Genomic DNA, 16,512 nt, shown 5'->3' with positions numbered 1-16,512 from the left:
TAATATAGCACCTTCAATTGCACCACAGACTAAAACAGTTAAATGTGGTCTATTAAACATTAGGTCTCTTTCTTCTAAGTCCCTGTTGGTAAATGATATAATAATTGATCAACGTATTGATTTATTCTGCCTAACAGAAACTTGGTTACAGCAGGATGAATATGTTAGTTTAAATGAGTCAACACCCCGAGTTACACTAACTGTCAGAATGCTCGTAGCACGGGCCGGGGCGGAGGATTAGCAGCAATCTTCCATTCCAGCTTATTAATTAATCAAAAACCTAGACAGAGCTTTAATTCATTTGAAAGCTTGTCTCTTAGTCTTGTCCATCCAAATTGGAAGTCCCAAAAATCAGTTTTATTTGTTATTATCTATCGTCCACCTGGTCGTTACTGTGAGTTTCTCTGTGAATTTTCAGACCTTTTGTCTGACTTAGTGCTTAGCTCAGATAAGATAATTATAGTGGGCGATTTTAACATCCACACAGATGCTGAGAATGACAGCCTCAACACTGCATTTAATCTATTATTAGACTCTATCGGCTTTGCTCAAAAGTAAATGAGTCCACCCACCACTTTAATCATATTTTAGATCTTGTTCTGACTTATGGTATGGAAATAGAAGACTTAACAGTATTCCCTGAAAACTCCCTTTTGTCTGATCATTTTTTAATAACATTTACATTTACCCTGATGGACTACCCTGCAGTGGGGAATAAGTTTCATTACACTAGAAGTCTTTCAGAAAGCGCTGTAACTAGGTTTAAGGATATGATTCCTTCTTTATGTTCTCTAATGTCATATACCAACACAGAGCAGAGTAGCTACCTAAACTCTGTAAGGGAGTTAGAGTATCTTGTCAATAGTTTTACATCCTCATTGAAGACAACTTTGGATGCTGTAGCTCCTCTGAAAAAGAGAGCTTTAAATCAGAAGTGTCTGACTCCGTGGTATAACTCACAAACTCGTAGCTTAAAGCAGATAACCCGTAAGTTGGAGAGGAAATGGCGTCTCACTAATTTAGAAGATCTTCACTTAGCCTGGAAAAAGAGTTTGTTGCTCTATAAGAAAGCCCTTCGTGAAGCTAGGACATCTTTCTACTCATCACTAATTGAAGAAAATAAGAACAACCCCAGGTTTCTTTTCAGCACTGTAGCCAGGCTGACAAAGAGTCAGAGCTCTATTGAGCTGAGTATTCCATTAACTTTAACTAGTAATGACTTCATGACTTTCTTTGCTAACAAAATTTTGACTATTAGAGAAAAAATTACTCATAACCATCCCAAAGATGTATCGTTATCTTTGGCTGCTTTCAGTGATGCCGGTATTTGGTTAGACTCTTTCTCTCCGATTGTTCTGTCTGAGTTATTTTCATTAGTTACTTCATCCAAACCATCAACATGCTTATTAGACCCCATTCCTGCCAGGCTGCTCAAGGAAGTCCTACCATTATTTAATGCTTTAATCTTAAATATGATCAATCTATCTTTGTTAGTTGGTTATGTACCACAGGCCTTTAAGGTGGCAGTAATTAAACCATTACTTAAAAAGCCATCACTTGACCCAGCTATCTTAGCTAATTATAGGCCAATCTCCAACCTTCCTTTTCTCTCAAAGATTCTTGAGAGGGTAGTTGTAAAACAGCTAACTGATCACCTGCAGAGGAATGGTCTATTTGAAGTGTTTCAGTCAGGTTTTAGAATTCATCATAGTACAGAACAGCATTAGTGAAGGTTACAAATGATCTTCTTATGGCTTCGGACAGTGGACTTATCTCTGTGCTTGTTCTGTTGGACCTCAGTGCTGCTTTTGATACTGTTGACCATAAAATTTTATTACAGAGATTAGAGCATGTCATAGGTATTAAAGGCATTGCGCTGCGGTGGTCTGAATCATATTTGTCTAATAGATTACAGTTTGTTCATGTAAATGGGGAATCTTCTTCACAGACTAAAGTTAATTATGGAGTTCCACAAGGTTCTGTGCTAGGACCAATTTTATTCACTTTATACATGCTTCCCTTGGGCAGTATTATTAGACGGTATTGCTTAAATTTTCATTGTTACGCAGATGATACCCAGCTTTATCTATCCATGAAGCCAGAGGATACGCACCAATTAGCTAAACTGCAGGATTGTCTTACAGACATAAAGACATGGATGACCTCTAATTTCCTGCTTTTAAACTCAGATAAAACTGAAGTTATTGTACTTGGCCCCACAAATCTTAGAAGCATGGTGTCTAACCAGATCGTTACTCTGGATGGCATTTCCCTGATCTCTAGTAATACTGTGAGAAATCTTGGAGTTATTTTTGATCAGGATATGTCATTCAAAGCGCATATTAAACAATATGTAGGACTGCCTTTTTGCATTTACGCAATATCTCTAAAATCAGAAAGGTCTTGTCTCAGAGTGATGCTGAAAAACTAATTCATGCATTTATTTCCTCTAGGCTGGACTATTGTAATTCATTATTATCAGGTTGTCCTAAAAGTTCCCTAAAAAGCCTTCAGTTGGTTCAGAATGCTGCAGCTAGAGTACTGACGGGGACTAGCAGGAGAGAGCATATCTCACCCGTGTTGGCCTCCCTTCATTGGCTTCCTGTTAATGCTAGAATAGAATTTAAAATTCTTCTTCTTACTTATAAGGTTTTGAATAATCAGGTCCCATCTTATCTTAGGGACCTCGTAGTACAATATTACCCCATTAGAGCGCTTCGCTCTCAGACTGCGGGCTTACTTGTAGTTCCTAGGGTTTGTAAGAGTAGAATGGGAGGCAGAGCCTTCAGCTTTCAGGCTCCTCTCCTGTGGAACCAGCTCCCAATTCAGATCAGGGAGACAGATACCCTCTTACTTTAAGATTAGGCTTAAAACTTTCCTTTTCGCTAAGTCTTATATGTTAGGGCTGGATCCTGGGTGACCCTGGACCACTCCTTGGTTATGTTGCTTTAGACGGATGACTGTGTTTCATAATTATTGTATGGTCCTTGCCTTGCAATGTGGAGCGCCTTGGGGCAACTGTTTGTTGTGATTGGCCGATATACAAGGAAAAAAAAGGTTGATTGATTGATTGATTGATTTCATTCATATGTTTTTACGTCAGACTGCATGAACCCTCGTGCGCATGCGTGAGTTGTTCCACGCCTGTCGTGACGTCATTCGCCTGTGAGCACTCCTTGTGGGAGGAGTCGTCCAGCCCCTCGTCGGAATTCCTTTGTCTGAGAGTTGCTGAGAGACTGGCGCTTTGTTTGATCAAATTTTTCTAAACCTGTGAGACACATCGAAGTGGACATGGTTCGAAAATTAAGAGCTGGTTTTCAGTGAAAATTTTAATGGCTGATGAGAGATTTGAGGTGACACTGTCGCTTTAAGGGAACTTCCCACGGTGCGAGACGTCGCGCTGCGCTCTCAGGCGGCGTCATCAGCCTGTTTCAAGCTGAAACCTCCACATTTCAGGCTCTATTGATCCAGGACGTCGTGAGAGAACAGAGAAGTTTCAGAGAAGTCTGTTTCAGCATTTTATACCGGATATTCCACTGTTAAAGGAGATTTTTTATGAAAAGACGTGCACGACGGGTCCGCGCGTCGGGACGCAGCCGCGGCGGAGCGGGCGGCACAGGAAAAACACCTCCGTGTTGATAACCATTTGTAAAATCCAGGCGGCTTTTGATGGCTTTCAGTGGAGTGAGTATATGAGAAATTGTTTAACAGCTGGACATGTTCCAACTTGTCCTAAGGCTTCCAATGGAGGTGTTCTTCTGTGGCGGAGCGTCGCGGTCGGCTGCGAGCCGACGCGCGGACCCGTCCGCACGTCTTTCATTAAAAAAAATCTCCTTTAACAGTGGAATATCCGGATAAAATGCTGAACCGACTTCTTCTGAAACTTCTCTCGTTCTCTCACGACGTCCTGGATCAATAGAGCCTGAAATGTGGAGGTTTTCAGCTTGAAACAGGCTGATGACGCCGCCTGAGAGCGCTGCGCGACGTCTCGCACCGTGGGAAGTCCTCTTAAAGCGACAGTGTCACCTCAAAATCTCTCATCAGCCGTTAAAATTTTCCTGAAAACCAGCTAATTTTTCGAACCATGTCCACTTCGATGTGTCTCACAGGTTTTAGAAAAAATTTTGATCAAACAAAGCGCCAGTCTCTCAGCAACTTATCAGACAAAGGAATTCCGACGAGGGGCTGGACGACTCCTCCCACAAGGAGTGCTCACAGGCAAATGACGTCACTGACAGGCGTGGAAAAACTCACGCATGCGCACGAGGGTTCAAGCATGTCTGACGTAAAAACATATGAATGAAATCCATATAGTTTTTGAAAAAAATAAAAAGGACCTATACTTTATGGACAGACCTCGTATAAACACAGTGCTGTTGTGAGGATTTGAGCTTGTCTTAAAGGCCTAATGTATAAATATTTAGCCCTTGACAGCATCAGCATTTTAAATCAGTAATGGATGGAAGTGAAAAAGTTGAACCCAAGAACATCTAAAACTACAGCCTAGGTTGAAAAATCCCAGTGTTCCCCTTCAATAGATGTTTCCCAAACAAATACCTTAAAAGCTTTAGGACACCAATAAATGTAACACTTTTAACTGTGTTAGAGCACCTTTTTAATAGTTGGTGTTCTGTCCTATACATTAACACATAATATAAATCATATACAATGCTGCTATATTTCTATACACGTGTACATAAATATACAGTCTACACATAGAGTATTAACACACAGATTTATATGTATCATCTAACAGCTTTCCACATTCAGAGTTTGTCACAAAAGCTGATTTTCTGTCCGGCAGATGATTGTGGAATAAAATAAATAATTAACTACAACCTTTAATTAGGTAGACACTTCAAATATTTACATCCCTGAAAATGTACATGAAAACACAATAATTATTGTCACCTGTTTCACTCACTAATAGTGAAAAGAGGATGAAGGTGAGATTTGCCCAAAGTTCAATAGGACCACTCCAAGACTTGGACCCATACAAACATCTATATACTTAGTGACATAAATATTTATATATGGTGCATCCAGAAAGTATTCACAGCGCTTACTTTTTCCACATTTTGTTATATTACAGCATTTTCCCAAAATGGAGTAATTTTTCCCTCAAAATTCTACTCACAACATCCCATGATAACATGAAATCAGGTGCATAAGTATTCACACCCTTTACTCAGTACTTTGTTGATGCAACTTTGGCAGCAGTTACAGCCTCAAGTATTTTTGGATATGATACCACAAGCTTGGTGCACCTATCTTTGGGCAGTTTTGCTCATTCTTTTTTGCAGCACCTCTCAAGCCCCATCAGGTTTGATGGGGAGCATCGGTGTACAGCCATTTTCAGATCTCTTCAAAGACGTTCAATCGGATTCAGGTCTGGGCTCTGGCTGGGCCACTCAAGGACATTCACAGAGTGCTTAGGGTCATTGTCCTGCTGAAAAATGAACTGTCTCCCCAGTCTGAGGTCAAGAGCGCTCTGGAGCAGGTTTTCATCCAGGATGTTTGTACATTGGCAGCAATGTACAGACGTCTCTGTACATTGCTGCATTTTCCCCCTCAATCCTGATAGTCTCCCAGTACCTGCCACTGAAAACATCCCCACAGCATGATGCTGCCACCACCATGCTTCACTGTAGGGATGGTGCTTGGTTTCCTCCAAACTTGACCCTTGGCATTCACACCAAAGAGTTCAATCTTTGTCTCATCAGACCAGAGAATTTTGTTTCTCGTGGTCTGAAAGTCCTTCAGGTGCCTTTTGGCAAACTGCAGCGGGGCTGCCATGTGCTTTTTACGAAGGAGTGGCTCCCGTCTGGCCACTCTACCATACTGGCCTGATTACAGTAGAATATAATAAAGCCTTTATTGTCATTGCACACACACACACACACACACACACACACACACACACACACACACACACACACACACCACACACACACACACACACACACACCACACACACACATACATATATATACGAGGTCTATTAGAAAAGTATCCAACCTTATTTAAAAAAAAAACATATGGATTTGAATCGCGTGTGCTTGCGTGAGCCAACCTTGAACCTTCATGCGTATGCGTGATTTTTTTCACGCCTGTCGGTTGCGTCATTCGCCTGTCATCCGCCTGTCATCCGTCCTCTCGGTGGATTTTCATTGTCAGGGAAATGGCTGAGAGACTGCCGCTTTGCTTGATCAAATTTTTTTTAGAAACTGTGAGGCACATCCATGTGGACACCATTCGAGAAATTCAGGTGGTTTTTGGTGAAAATTTTATGGGCTTCAAAGACATTAAGGGATGTTACTGTCCCTTTAAGGACGGCCCACAGCAGCTGTGGGGCGCGCCGTCCTCCAGCTGCCATCGACAGGCTGAGCGACCATGTTGGGAAAGTGTAGGTACACGGACCCACAACAGGGGGCGCAAATGAACGGACAATGGATGAGGTCAAATAACAACACTTTACTGTTGTGAATGGGCACAACAAATACAATCAGATTACAACAATAGACAAAGCCAAATCACAAAGGTGTCGTGTGGGCAGGCTCGAAGATAGGAGACGTCTGTCCAAAGCAGAACCGGAACCACACGATTCCTCCGCACCAGACCCCGGGAATACTGGAGCCGCCAAGTCCCGAACTCCCAGGTGGCCACTGCCTTCGCGTGTCGGACCTGGTACTGCTGGCGAGGAACAAAAGAACAATTAAATGTGGGTGCGTCTGCACCCAGGAATCCGTACGGCAGGAAAACTACTTCCACCACTCGTTGGAAAAGGAGTCAGCTAAACAACTCACAAAGTCACAAAAGATCACTGTTAACCAGTCAGCTGAGCACGTTACCTTCCAGGTAGAACGATATCTCGGCAAAGAGGTGGAGGCGTCGTCCTGCTGGTATTCCCCTGCTGATCAGATGATGGGTAACAGCTGTTGCAGGTGATGCGTGACAGCTGTCACCCTGGCTGCTCCTGTGAGGCGACTGCGCCCTCTCGTGCCTGAAGCCCGCACTTCAGGCAGGGCGCCCTCTGGTGGTGGGCCAGCAGTACCTCCTCTTCTGGTGGCCCACACAACAGACCATTTCATTTCTAAACGGATCGCTCTGTGGATCTGTGACCATCGTGTGCAATTTCTCTGGTTATCACAAGAGCTGGACATCAACTATTTTCCTGCAGATTTCACTTTTAACAAGAGATTTTGTCATGGAAAGCCGAGCGGAGGCTTCGCGCATCACGATGGATTCGCTGCTGGACCGACACAAAACCACCTCCATTTTGGTCTCACAGGACGGCTTTGAGATGGCGTTCAGACAGCTGTCGGTGGTTTTTCAGTCGGGTGATATCCAGAAATTGTGGACGAGCCTGGACATGCCACAACATGTTCTGTGACGCTTCATCACGGCGTTGCTTTACGCGTCGCGGAATTCCTCTGCACGTCTGTCTCAATTTGCCGAAAAAGTGCTGATGTCCACGTCTTTTCACAATTCCTGTGCTAGTCCAGACGACGTCCCGGATAAAACACAGCGTCCAGTTTGGAAATGAACGGCACATTCCACTTTTAACGAGGAGTTTTTGTCATGGAAAGGAGCGGACGCTTCGCGCGTCACGAAGGCAAGAGACAAAGAACACCTCCGTTTCGGAGTGCCAGAAGGACAATCTGGGACATGCCTTTCAGTGCTTACCAGTCAAGTGAGTATCAGAGAAATTGTCGAGAGCTGGACAGGTGTTCTTTGTCTCGCTTGACGTCGTGATGCGCGAAGCGTCCGTTCCTCTTTCCATGACAAAAACTCCTTGTTAAAAGTGGAATGTGCCGCGACGCGCAAAGCAACGCCGTGATGAAGCATCACAGAACATGTTCTGGCATGTCCAGGCTCGTCCACAATTTCTTGGATAATCACTCGACTGAAAAACCACCGACAGCTGTCTGAACGCCATCTCAAAGCCGTCCTGTGAGACCAAAACGGAGGTGGTTTTGTGTCGGTCCAGCAGCGAATCCATCGTGACGCGCGAAGCCTCCGCTCGGCTTTCCATGACAAAATCTCTTGTTAAAAGTGAAATCTGCAGGAAAATAGTTGATGTCCAGCTCTTGTGATAACCAGAGAAATTGCACACGATGGTCACGGATCCACAGAGCCATCCATTTAGAAATTAAATGGTCGCTCAGCCTGTCGATGGCAGCTGGAGCGCGGCGCGCCCCACAGCTGCTGTGGGCCGTCCTTAAAGGGACAGTAACATCCCTTAATGTCTTTGAAGCCCATAAAATTTTCACCAAAAACCACCTGAATTTCTCGAATGGTGTCCACATGGATGTGCCTCACAGTTTCTAAAAAAAATTTGATCAAGCAAAGCGGCAGTCTCTCAGCCATTTCCCTGACAATGAAAATCCGCCGAGAGGGCTGGACCACTCCTCACTCAAAGCCTGCTCACAGGCGAATGACGCAACCGACAGGCGTGAAAAAAAATCACACATGCGCATGAAGGTTCAAGGTTGGCTCACGCAAGCACACATGATTCAAATCCATATGTTTTTTTTTTTTTTTAATAAGGTCGGATACTTTTCTAATAGACCTCGTATATATATATATACACACACAACAAATTTGTACTGCATTTAAATCCTAATTACAGTTAGACACAATCCAACTGCTAGGGGCAGTGGGCAGCCACAGTCCAGTGCTTGGGGGCCAACTTCAGATATAGACTTGGTCAGGGGCAGAGAAAGGAGCAGACCCTAAATAAGCAGGTTTTTGATTGTGGGAGGAAACCAGAGTGCCCAGAGGAAACCCACGCAGACACGAGGAGAACAAGCAAACTCTACACAGAAAGGCCGGGAATTGATCCCATGACCTTCTTGCTGTGAGGCACCAGTGCTAACCATTAATCCACCATGCCATTTGGTGGATTGTTGCAGAGATGGTTGTCCTTCTGGAAGGTTCTCCTCTCCACAGAGAAATGTTGGAGCTCTGATAGAGTGACCATCAGGTTCTTGATCACCTCCCTGACTAAGGCCCTTCTCCACCAATGACTCAGTTTAGACGGGTGGCCAACTCTAGGAAGAGTCCTGGTGAAGCTGAACGTAGTGGCCGCTGTGCTCATTAGGACCTTCAAAGCAGCAGAAATGTTTCTGTACCCTTCCCCAGATTTGTGTCTGAAGACAACCCTGTCTCGGAGGTCTCCAGAAAATTCCTTTGACTTCATGCTTGGTGTGTGCTCTGACTTGCACTGTCAACTGTGGGACCTTATATGTAGACAGGCGTGTGTCTTTCCAAATCATGTCCAATCAACTGAATTTACCCCAGGTGAACTCTAATTAAGTTGTAGAAACATCTCAAGGATGATCAGTGGAAACAGGATGCACCTGAGCTTAATTTTGAGCTTCATCAAGTGATTTCTTAGTTTTTTAATTTTAATAAATTTGTAAACATCTCATAAAACCTTTTCCACATTGTTATTATGGGGTATTGTGTGTAGAATCTTGAGGGGAAACATTTCCTCCATTCTGGAATAAGGCTGCAACATAAAAATGTGGAAAAAGTGCAGTGCTGTGAATACTTTCTGGTTGCCCTGTAACACCCACTACATAATAGCTGACATCAGCCTAGTTTGTCAAATTATGTCCAGCACATTCTGAAAGGAGACATGAAGCCCTGAGCAAGAAGAGAGAGACAGACAGTGGGACATGTCCAGGACTGAGTCCAGAAGCTATTTGTCTCTGCAGTCATTCGGAATATTCTCCAACAACTGTCCATCAAACAGCTAACATGGGGACATGTATCATATCAACAGTTCCACGTGGGGGTTTCTTCGGTTGAATATGCTACTTTACCTGTAGTGACAGTTTTGATGGAGTTTTCACAAAATATTGCCCTTTAACCTGCTTTAAAACACAAGTGATGTCATTTCAGTAGTATTACAGTGCCTGTCAAATATACATAGTTACAACTGCTCCACATAATTTGCTTTTATGCCCAGCAGGCAGCTTTGCTGTGGCTAATCAGAAGATTAAGCCCACTTACTCTCGCTTTCTTCTGAAATCCAAACCACAAATAGAAGAGCCACAGTCCTGTGTTCACATTCTCTTTGTTCACATCCTATGGGGTCATCGCTTTGCACATCATTTATTGCACATACCTTTAAAGAGACACACTCATTAGTTCTCTCAAGCAGTCACACAGTTTGCACACAAGCATGCACCCATTGAGACACACACACACACACACACACACACGCTGACACACAAACAATCGCTGAACATGTAGTTCTTTTGGAGTTCAGCAAACAAAAAAAAAAAAAAGAAGCCTCTTGGCAATAACTTGCACACATTCTTTTCAAAAGTGGTGCTTATTTTAAATGAAATCTGAACTTTGTTTGTTGTTGCTGCAATTTCCTGATAATTTTGACTTGAGCCTGTAAACTTTGACTTTGACAGCTTTTACTAATTTGCTCTTTAGTTTGCAGCATGTGCAAATACTTTCATTCCCATACGTTGTTGTAAACATACAGCAGGACATTCAGCACCACGAGAATCATTTAATAACTCAAACAAGGCATGAAATATGAAGTCAAAGAGGAATAAATATCAGTTTCCATTTATAGTTTTGTCACTGAGAGTATCTGTGCATTAAGATTTTGTTGTGCTTTGGCAGATGATGGCAAAAATTCTGAATGTGTGTTTTAGAATTTTCTGTGCATATGTACATGCACATGAAAATTAAAAGTGTAATAGGAGCAACCATGTATGTCTTTCCTATTTCTAACCCTCAGAGTGCACATGAGGAACATGAGTAACCAATTTGCCATTTCGTTTGTGCAATCTGTGAAAGGAGCAGTTAAAAAGTTTGAATTAGATCCAAGGTCGTGACCTTTGTAAAGTGTCTGCTTTGCTTTTTTATCATACTGATACACAAATATGTGCATAATCTACCTCTTGGTATCATTCATACATACAAGTCTTCAAATTCACATACACACATGAAGGAGCATCTTTATTTCCTTACAGCTTCTGTGAGGCATCGATCTGTGCCATCACTGGCCTCCACTCGTGGTTTTCGACCCTTCCTCTGACCTCCCCCTTCAATCCATGAATTATGGATAACTGTCCCTCCGCTGGGAGCTGGATCCACCTGCAGGAGGGACACCACCCTCTTCTTGACTCTTGTTTTGAGGGCACGGCGAAGCTTCTGTCTGGTGAAAGCATATAACAGAGGATGGAAGATGGTCGTTCCATAGGCCATTGCTAAGAAGCAGAGGCGGAGTTGCACCAGGCCATCGCTGGGACCCAGACATAGGATCAGAATGTTGACAGCAGACAGTGGGGCCCAGCAGCCCAGGAAAGTGGAGATGATGATCAGGGACATTTTCAGGACTCTGCGCTGTCTCTCTCGGCGGTCCCGATGCCGACGCACTGCTCTCCTCAAGGCGATAATTGCAGATACAGAAGCCTGAACTCCCATGGAGGATGCATGCATTGCTGAGCTGGCGTTAGGTTGAGCTGAGGCTAAAGCTGGGATGGGAGAATTTGGGGTAGCTGGTGTAGTTGCGACAGGGGTTGTGGCAGCAGTGCTGATGGTGGTGACAGTTGCTCCACTGTCGGACATTGCCTGGGGCAGGCATGAAAGTGGAGGTGGTGATGTTGGTGTTGGACTGGGAGAGGGGATGAGAGTTGGATGTGTGAGGTGCTGGTTCTGATTAGAGAAGGCTCCCTGTGTTGGCAGGCTGAGGTCCTTCCTCCTCTGCCTCCTGCAGCGTATCTTACAGCTGGAGTCTTTACTGCGTGAACCCCTCATCATATGGGAGCCAATGCGGATGTTGAGGGCCTGCAGGATTCTGGAGTAGGTAAACAACATGACGACCACAGCAATGAAGAAGCAGGGCACTTGGAGCAACAGGTGGTAATACATAGCCAGGCCTGTGTAGTACCCCTGACCTCCAATGCAGAGCAGTGTCCGGTTCTGCCAAGCAGGAGGTAGGTCGTGTGAAGGGGAGGATGTAGGAGACCATGGCAAAGAGGAAGGAGAGAATGATGGCAAAATGCTGGTCAATCCAGTCGTGAGGTCAGAGTTATGGGCCTGGCCTTCATGTTCTTCAACCTCATTGAACCCAGGTCTTGAAGAAAAGAAGTCTCCTTCTAGAAATGGCAGGAAGAAGACAGCCAGAGACACTGCCCACACAGCTGCCAGGAGCAGTGTTGCTCGTCTCGGGGTCAAGAGACGACTGGCAGGACGCACTGATATGTCATATCGGTCCAAACTGATTACCAGGACGTTGACAGCTGTAGCCACACTGGTGAATGTGACACACGCTTCGTGGAAGCAGCAGAGTGTGGCCAGGCTGCTAACTTCACTCCCATTAGCCGGCAGCAGCAGCACAGCCACAGTCAGAGGCAGGCACAACACACAGACCAGTATGTCCAGCACATGAAGGTTGACAGTGACCAAGTTGCTGACTGAATCCACCAGATTAGACTGAGCACAGTAGAGTACAAGTACAGTAAGGTTGCTGCTGAAGCCCAACACCAGCTCCAGTATTAGGATAGTGGTCAAAGACACCTGGAAGCCCAAAGGGTAGGGGGTGCTCCAGTCCTCCACCATGTTCACCCCACCCTGTCCATCCTGCAGGCCTACCCCTTGACCATCATTGGTCTCCATGAGGTCCCGATAACCTTCGGTCTCCATTGACACCACAGCACTCCTTCACACATAGCAACAGCAACTGGTCCACCAGACCATGCCTTGTCCCTCCTTTACTCCAGGCTCAAATAAGACAGCAGTGAGGATGCTTGCCAGATGTGTTGGTGGGTCTATGAAAAACAGAAAAAGAGTAGAAGTAGATGAGTGAGATAGGATACATACGAAGTATGCTAAATTATAACACCAGAAAAGGAAGTCTGTGTTGAAGTGCTGATCATGTAAGCAAATAGGTGCAAGTTGCCCAAGGTGTAACACAAACATGAATATTAACAGCCAATTAATCAATTAATAGTCTCTGGTTGCCTCCCATCACGGGGTAATGACAAGGTGTTTAGCTGGTTGACATCTTTGAACAGGTGGCTAGCACAGTTTTGCAGGCAGCAAGGTTTTAGTTTTATAAATACGTAGCCCTCCTTTTGGGGTCACTGTGGCTTGCTGATGCCAGACAGCCTTTATCCTACTGGGGAAGGCACCGCCATCTTATCTGTGAACTTAGATAAGGTTTGACAGGAAGGGTAACATTAGGACTTTACAGGAGGCCACAGGGCAGGTGATTAGAGAACCTGCAGGGCCTACTATTATGTGGGTGTAGAGTCCATTAGCTTAGCGGGGAAACTAGCACAGGAAATCCACTATGGTGACAGTGTATTCTATGTGTCAGGAAGGTAAATTGTTCATGTTGAGACTGTGGCCTGTTTCCGCAGATGTACCCATAAAGAGTGTAGAGAGACATGTTTTGAAATTTTAGTGCCCATTATGACAATGTATAACACTAAAACTGAGGGTGCCCCACTGGCTGTTTCTGTAATGTCAAATATTCTGTGTCAGCTACCTGCAACCCATGTGGAACTTCATAAACCCAAACCTAATCTAAGACATCATACATATATTAGACTGGAACTGCACCCAAATCCTGACAGTCAAAATGCCAACCCTTGTGAGGTCCTTAGTTTGGGTCTCATTAATATAAGGTCACTGTCCTTAAAATCACTGTTGATAAATGATCTAATTATGGAACACCACTGAGACATGATAGGTTTAATAAGAAACCACGCTGAAACCTACGGTTGATCTCCCCTCAAATGAAGCCTGCTCACCTGTGTACACATTGTTACATTCCTTGCGATATAAAGCAAGGCGCAGGTGTTGCTTTAATTCATAAATCTGGGTTTCGCTTAATGGCTCAAGGGGGTCCAAAATATAACTCATTTGAACACTTAACTCTGCTCTGATCAGGATGCCATGTATAGTTAAGGTCAAAAGAATAAATCTGAAACATGTTACTTTGTCACCATATATAGGCCCCTGGGCCCATATTCTGAATTCTTAGATGAATTTGTTGAGTTTATTTGGCAACCTGTACAGATATCATTCGGATTGTTGGTGACTTCTGATTCCCTCTGCAAATCACTCATGGGCATTATAGATGTGTTAGACTTCCAGTGAAGCATTCAGGGTTCGACTCACATTTGTGGATCACAGTGGATTTGGCCATAGCTCGTGGTATTACTGTCTCAAATATTGATATTGTTTCTCTTACGGCAGTAGTTTCAGATTACTCACTTGTTAAGTTTACAGTTTCATTCCCTTGTCTACTGGTACAAGACACTTATTTATCATCATGACCTCACATCAACTCCTCAACTGCAAATAAATTTGGAGACAGACTGCCTGACATCCTAGCGTCACTTTTGGCACATGAGCATTTGGTAGATAGTCTTGTCGACCACTTAAATCCTGCACTCAGGAGCACATTGGACAAGATTGCTCCACCTACACTAAAACCATGCCCCCCCCCCCCCCCACGCCAAAAAACCCCAACATACTCACCATGGTTAAAAGATTATTTATGTGGCCTCAAGCATTGACCGAGAGGTCTACAGTAAAAATGGCATAGTTCAAAATTAGAAGTATTCCACCTTGCATGGCGTGGTGCTGTTCTGGACGATAAGCACGCACTATTGGCTACAAAACAGGCCTGTTACTCTGATTTGATTAACAAAAAACAAGTATAATTAAAAGTTTCTGTTTGACACAGTGGCAACAGTTATCCAAGGACAACCACCTGTAAACCACCTGTAAATCGTTTCTTTAGATTATTTCAAAAAGAAAATAGATGACATTAGGTCAAATATATCCAAGCATGCTTTAGTCCCCCCCACTGCATCCTGTTACTGGGGTGGAAGCCATCACTGATATGTCACCGAGATTTACTGAATTTGATACTATTTTGCTGGGTGTGATGACAAAACTTGTAACCTCTGTTAAATGTACAACCTGGCTATTTGACTGTATACAATAACATTACCTCAAACCTTCTTCTCGTGAAATACGGGGTTCCACAGGGGTCCATCTTAGGCCCCCTGCTTTTCTTGCTTTATATAGCTCCACTTGGGCACATACTTATGATGATATGGGATTATTTTTCACTGTTATACTGATGACACACAGTTTTACATGCCTATAACTACCAGTAATCTCATACAATGAAACACTTTAGAGGGCTGCCTTGCTTCAGTGAAAAGTTGGGTATCGAGCAATTTCTTACTTTTAAATTTGGAAAAGACTGAAAGGATGGTCCTTGGTTCAGCTAATGCTTAACCTGGACTCATGTGTCATACATCACAATGACAAAGTGAGGAAAAATGGCGGGCACCAGAACCTTCTGTTATCATGCATCTGTCTTGTGGAATGATCTCCCTGCAGAGATAAAACTGTCAGATTCTGTCCACAGTCACATTCAAGCCCAGAGTGAAGATGCATCCATTCTTCCTTTCATATGACTAGGATACCGGTGTAGTATGGAATTATGTTTCCTCTCCTTTTAAATTGATATCATTAACAACAGAACAGGTTTCAGCCTCACCACATCTAAATTTTGGTCTGTTAGTGAAGCACAGGGCTGGCTGCTGGTGACCACCTCAGTAATTCTGTCTGCTTCTCTGATGATTTACTAATAGTGACTTAAGCCCAGGTTACACATAGACGGTTTTGTCCGCGGGTAGTACGTAGACCGAAGTTCGCGGTAGTTCCGGCTGTTTTCGCAGTGGAAAGGGGAGGAGCATTTTGCCGGCGTTTTGAACGCTGTACTAGCCGCAAATATGCGGATAAAACGCCGCTAAATCCGCTGAATAAAGCGAAGTTTTGATGCCGTAGCATCCGGCACACGTCAGGCAACGGGGGTTAATACTCAGTTCTATCCTTTACAATCGCAGGTTAAGACGCGCGTGAGAATGGCGGTTTTCTGCTGCCGCCAATAATGCCCTGTGTATCGCTGGATTTATCCAGGCAAATCCTGCGTTACTCCAGGAACTTTTGCTTATAGGCACCGCCCCCAGAGTATAATAGGCTGAAGCAGCTGTCAGTGCAGGGGGAGGGAGTGACAAGGAGCTTATCTCTCAGCCTTTTCTTTTTCCCTCCTCAACGTGTTGCTCGTCTGCACCACAGGACTACCCTATGCTTCTGAACCAGACCTCTTGGTAAGTCCTTGCCGCTGCCAATTTTATTTTTGGAGGTATACTGGAGCTTCTCTGCAAAAATATCTGGAGCTGGCCGCGAGTGAGAGACCTGCATGCAGCGCGCTAGTGTTTTTAAACCGCCGCCTATCGGCCGTTTGGAATGCCGTTAACCGGGAGGTGGCGTTTAGAACAGCGTACTGTCCACTAGCACCGCCGTTTTGTCTGCCTGTTGCCAGTTAAAACGCCTTTGAGCCGATGTGGGCTCTATCGTCGTTTTACACACCGTTGGTTAGGGATACAACACCGGTCGCCAATTACGGCGGTGTAAACTGCGGGACTACAGGAAGGGGCGGGATGACAC

General features: G+C 44.3%; 1 protein-coding gene across 1 annotated transcript in view; it reads right to left on the bottom strand.

Annotated features, from left to right (window-relative positions):
* Positions 1-9,508: 9,508 nt before the first annotated feature.
* LOC117506962 (G-protein coupled receptor 22) overlaps positions 9,509-16,512 on the bottom strand; it is a 131,089-nt gene continuing 124,085 nt past the window's right edge. The window contains exon 2 of the mRNA XM_034166637.1: positions 9,509-12,803. Coding sequence (XP_034022528.1) covers positions 10,990-12,678 — 1,689 coding nt within the window. The 5' untranslated portion in view covers positions 12,679-12,803 and the 3' untranslated portion in view covers positions 9,509-10,989. The remainder of the gene's footprint in view (positions 12,804-16,512) is intronic.

This window comes from Thalassophryne amazonica, chromosome 3 (genome assembly GCF_902500255.1).
Source record: "Thalassophryne amazonica chromosome 3, fThaAma1.1, whole genome shotgun sequence".
NCBI lineage: Eukaryota > Metazoa > Chordata > Actinopteri > Batrachoidiformes > Batrachoididae > Thalassophryne > Thalassophryne amazonica.
This window is presented reverse-complemented; position numbering and strand designations above follow the sequence as displayed.